This window comes from Balearica regulorum, chromosome 3 (assembly GCF_011004875.1).
Source record: "Balearica regulorum gibbericeps isolate bBalReg1 chromosome 3, bBalReg1.pri, whole genome shotgun sequence".
NCBI lineage: Eukaryota > Metazoa > Chordata > Aves > Gruiformes > Gruidae > Balearica > Balearica regulorum.
Window position 1 is genome coordinate 87,280,187 of NC_046186.1, and position 4,784 is coordinate 87,284,970.

Consider the following 4,784-nt stretch of genomic DNA (forward strand, 5'->3'; position numbering starts at 1 on the left):
TTACACCACTCTCCACACGCATAAAGGGCCGAGGACACGACTAACATGGCACCGACGTGTGAGGGTGCTAGAGGTGCCCGTCCCACAGCAGCCAACTGCACACCGCAGCGGGGCGCCGGCGGCAGGCACAGGCGGGGAGGGGAGGGCCCGGCCTGCCCTGGCCCACAGCCTGCGTGGCCCTGGGCCCTCAGGGCGCTGCCGACAATCACTGCCGCGGGCGGCGGCGAGACCCAGGCGGCCTCTCCGGCTGGGCCACGTACGGTTGCGCGGAAAAGCGGGAGGAACAGGGACCCGCCGCCGGGGAGGGACCACCCGCGCCCCGCGTAGGCGCGCGCCCGGAGCGCGGGTGGGGGTGGGTGGGCGGGGCGGGCTCAGCGCCAGCGCCGCGCTCTCTCCCCTCCCCCGCGTGCGTGCGTGCGTGCGTGCGCGCGCCCTGCTCCGTGACCCATTTCACTGAACAAAGGATTTTGCTGGAATCTCGGCGCTAGACCTAAAATGGCGCCGGCGCGCTCGCCCGCCCCCGCCCCCCCCGCGGGCACCATAGAGATGGGGCGGGACGGGTCGGGTAGAACGGCCCCTCCGCCTGCCTTCTCTACGCGGCCGTAGTCCGGCCTCGCTGGTGCGCGGCGTGGGGAAGGGGGGGGGGGAAGCGCGGGCCGGGAAAGGCGCTGTCACATCATGGCGGGCGAGGGCGACTCTGAGCCGAGGAAGGTAATGGGGGGGGGGACGACGGGGGACGGCGAGGGGTTCTTCCCGCCCCGCACGCGGCCGTAGCCCTCCCCCCCTTACCGGAGCGCGCGGGGCGCTTTCCCCCCCTCCCCCCCCCCGGCACACACCACACGCACACACACACCGCCCCCCCGCCCGGCGTGAGGCGGGTGGCTGAGGGAGCCGTGCCCGTACGGTCCCGTCTCGCTTGGGCGGCGGGAAAACCCCCGGAGCGGCGACTGAGATGCGTCCCCGGCGGGTGGCAGGGCCGGGCCGGGTCCGTGTGCCGCACAGACGCAGGGGGCAGGCGGTGCGTGGGGCCTTCACGCGTTTTAAGGTTTCACCGTCCGCCCCGGAGGAGCTGTGCGGCTCCCCGCGCCCACGCGCGGCAGTGCCCGCGAAAGCAGAGGGGGAGCCCCGCGCCGGGGACGGGGGAGGTTCTCGCAGAGCAGTTGTGAACCCCCGCTGGGTTTGCTCCAGAGGAGATCATTGGGGAGCGAAGCACGGAAACCGACGGCAGAACTGAGGCTCTGCAGAGCCAAGCGAGTGAGGGGGGGGGTTGTGTTTGTTTTTTCCACGGGCCTCTCTTCGCGGGTGAAACACTGTCATGACACTTGAGCCTTTGTAACGCCAGCAGCGGTGGTTAGAGTCATAACAAGTGATTTCAAGTATAGCAACAGGTGAAATACTATTTTAAAAGGATGCATCATGCTGCACGGATGTAGCAGGGATACCTTCTTCGCCAACAACAGCAACGTATCAAGTGACCTCTTCCATATGAGAGTACTTGAAATTACTCATTAGGAGATTAGACGAACATAGACCAAATCCTTTTTGTCTCACTCGTACACGGGCATTATGTGGAAACAGCTGACGGTGTCCATAGGGAACATCGATCAAATTATTGATGGGGATTTCCATACTTGCATACAAATCCAGCTGTTGTCAGATGCTTGCCATCCCTGTTACCGCGGTCAGATGTGTTCTGCAATGACTTGTCTCACAGAGTTGTCAGCCCTCAACAAATAGTTTGTCCGAGTAGAACAGCTTTACAAAAAAATAAAACCATTTTAAAATCACCTTTCAAGATTTTAGTTGATACAGTTGCACATGTGATACTTAATGGTCCAAGGGTTTAAACACAGTAGAATGAAGATGAATTCTTGCACCATCCCTCCTAACAAATTAATAGCAGAAAGATGTGCAGATGTCACTACGCTGCAGCCACCATAACGCTGTCCTATGTCATCTTGAGGCCTTTTTGTATGTGTTATCTCACTCCTGCTTGTGGTGTCAACATGCATTTGCAGGGATGTTTGTCAGGTGGGAAATAGGAGGTGTATTCAAGTTAGAAAACTTGGATTATGCAGAAGCCAACGTAGGCATCTCTGAAATGAAAAACATATTTGTCAGTTCACAGTTGGGTTTATGAATGCCACATGTAATTACCATTTCAAAATTAAATAGAAAACTGATAGATAAAAGCTAGGGCAGGTTATAGATGTGAGACAGAGTATGAAATGGTGTGAATAATTTTTTACCAGTAGGTTCATTTAAAAACTTACATGTTGTATATAGAAGAATTTCTGTGCGCAGCCCCTGCCTATAGATTAGGTTAAAAATTACTGGTTTATAAATGGTTTTAATCAATGTTCAGTATAAGGTTCTTTACTACATGCACATTTTCCAGTAATTTCACTTTTTTTGGAAGCACATTTGCCTTTTCAGATGTTAAAATTACGTGACATAACTAACCAAGTAATTGATTGTAACCTAACCTGTTTGTTGCGACGCATGTTGGTTTTGAACACAGATCCTGGCTGGATTCTTAAGGATTTTTTCCTTTCCCTTTTTGGGGAATGTAAAATGAAAAAAGATAAATAGTTCTTCAATAATATTCAATAGAAAGGGTGGATCAAAAGTTCTGTACATAATGATGTTGCCTAAATCAATAGTTAACTCTTCTGGTACATTCCTGATACAGCTGTGCATCTTCACTTTAGCTCAGAAATAACCCTGGAAGTAGGAAATCCACCGATGGTTATTTTTGACTACCAAGATAACAAGTCAGTTTTACAATGGATTTGGCATCATAGACTTCTACAAAAGTAGTTTGTTTTTTTAATTTATGGTGTGTCTTTTTTTCTTGCAGTCCTTTAAACTCCTAGGATTTCTTGATGTTAAAAGTGTCCCATGTGCACGAGAATCAGTGCTCTATGGCTCCCTGGGATCTTTAGTTGTGGGTCTTGGACATTTTTTAGCAACTAGTAAGTACTTACTCCTTCTGGGTTTTATATATTTATTTGCAAGGAAAAAATAATTCCTATTTGCTGTTAGGTTTTATTAATAATAGGAAGTCATCCAAGGTTTTTTCTCTTTTTTTTTTTTTTGAGGATTTTTGTTTTTCTTTCAGGTAGAGTTAGAAGATCTTGTGACTTTGCAGTTGGTGGCTTTATTTGCACAATGTTAGGATACTGGTATGTAATACGCTTCTTCAATTTTGACAGACCTATGTTGGCTGCTTTGTACAATGTGATCTCCATGTGAGCTTTCACCTTGTTTTTGAAACTCCATAAAAAACTTCCCTAGCAAAGTGTCCTCTTCCCTCTTCCCAAAATATTTCTTTTTTTTTTTTAAAGGAAAACAGTTCAATGCTTTTGAATTTTTATGTTAATATATTTTTTAAACTTGATATTGTTTCTTGAATCCTGAGATCTAACCACCCGGTTACTTCTGTCAGTCTTAATTCTTTCTTTTTTCCATCACATATGCCATCCTTCTGTCCTAATTATAAAAGCAACATACTAACTGGTCATGAAATGAAGATCCAAATTATAGACATTAGCATTTTCCATTGGGTTTGCATATCCCACTCCTCAGTGGCTGCATAATGTTTGCCTTAAAGAAATAGCAGTTACCCTAGTATTTTCATTATGCATCATTTCTTAATGAATGCTACTATCATTATTATATGTGGCTTCAGCTTTTCAAGTGGCTGAATAACTCCGGATTCGATGCTGTCACTCATCTAAAGCAGGGAATCCTGTTTTCTCTTCATCCCCTTCTCTAGGTTTTACTGCAGGTACAATTTGGCCCAACACAGGATCCGGCAAAGAATGCTTAAAGAAGGAATGAGAAACAAAATTTTATTTGAAGGCAGTTCTCTTGATCCAGAAAGAAAACAAACCAGCAGTGAAAGAAGCGATTCATAGTCTGCTATAGAGGAATCTGTGGTCTAATACAGCTTTGGAGAAGGCGGTCCAAAAATGGCAGTTTTCCCTGTAAACGTGTGAGGTACCTAAAACTGATAAATCATGCTGGTTTTCGTAGGAAATCTGAGCAAGAAATTCATAACAAATCTGTTAAGTCAGTATACAAGCCTTTCTTTGTTCCCTGTATGTATGTATGTATGTATGTGACTATGTACACAGTTAGGAATGACATCCTATTAAACATCTGGGAACTGATGTGTTCTGCTACAGGGTCTCAGAGGATTAATGACAGCATTTTGGGACTGCTCTAACTGCCATTATAAACAGAATGGTTCAGTTTAGTAAAGTTGTAATTGCATCTCATTTAAATACAGGAAAATACTTTCATCAGCTATTCTCTGGGTAAATGTATCCTTCAGTGCTACTGTTAATCATGGTGTTTGTAAAACAGGAATATTTAAACAGTTGGTGAAGGCTTTGCTTATGCAAGATGGGTGATACCAGTAGCCTTTGTAAGATTTCGGCTGCAGAATAACTTCAGATAATTTATATACACTGTGAAGATGAAGGATTTCCATTTCTGTTCTGTGCGAAACTAAGAATAAAATCACACTTCAGAAGCAGTCTGAGCTATGAAAGTAACTCATCTTTTTACTTGGTTAAAAATCTTGCTTTTCTGTTTAAGACATTTCCTTACAATTGGTGGAATAATAGTTTACATTATTCATGAGTAGCAATGGTCAGTAGATTATTTTTTTTTTAAAAGGGATGTTCAACTTGTGTATTTCACTGTACATTTTCAGTTAAAAGAAATACCACTATATAATTTCAAGGAAACCATCCTGTTTGGAAATACAGCATTAG

At 46.0% G+C, this 4,784-nt stretch overlaps 1 protein-coding gene across 1 annotated transcript; it reads left to right on the forward strand.

Annotated features, from left to right (window-relative positions):
- Positions 1–440: 440 nt before the first annotated feature.
- COX20 (cytochrome c oxidase assembly factor COX20) lies at positions 441–4,547 on the forward strand. Its single transcript, XM_075748825.1, has 4 exons — positions 441–711; positions 2,861–2,975; positions 3,122–3,185; positions 3,779–4,547. The coding sequence occupies exons 1-4, from the start codon at positions 679–681 to the stop codon at positions 3,918–3,920; spliced, it is 354 nt and encodes a 117-aa protein (XP_075604940.1). The 5' UTR covers positions 441–678; the 3' UTR covers positions 3,921–4,547.
- The last annotated feature ends 237 nt before the right edge of the window (positions 4,548–4,784 follow it).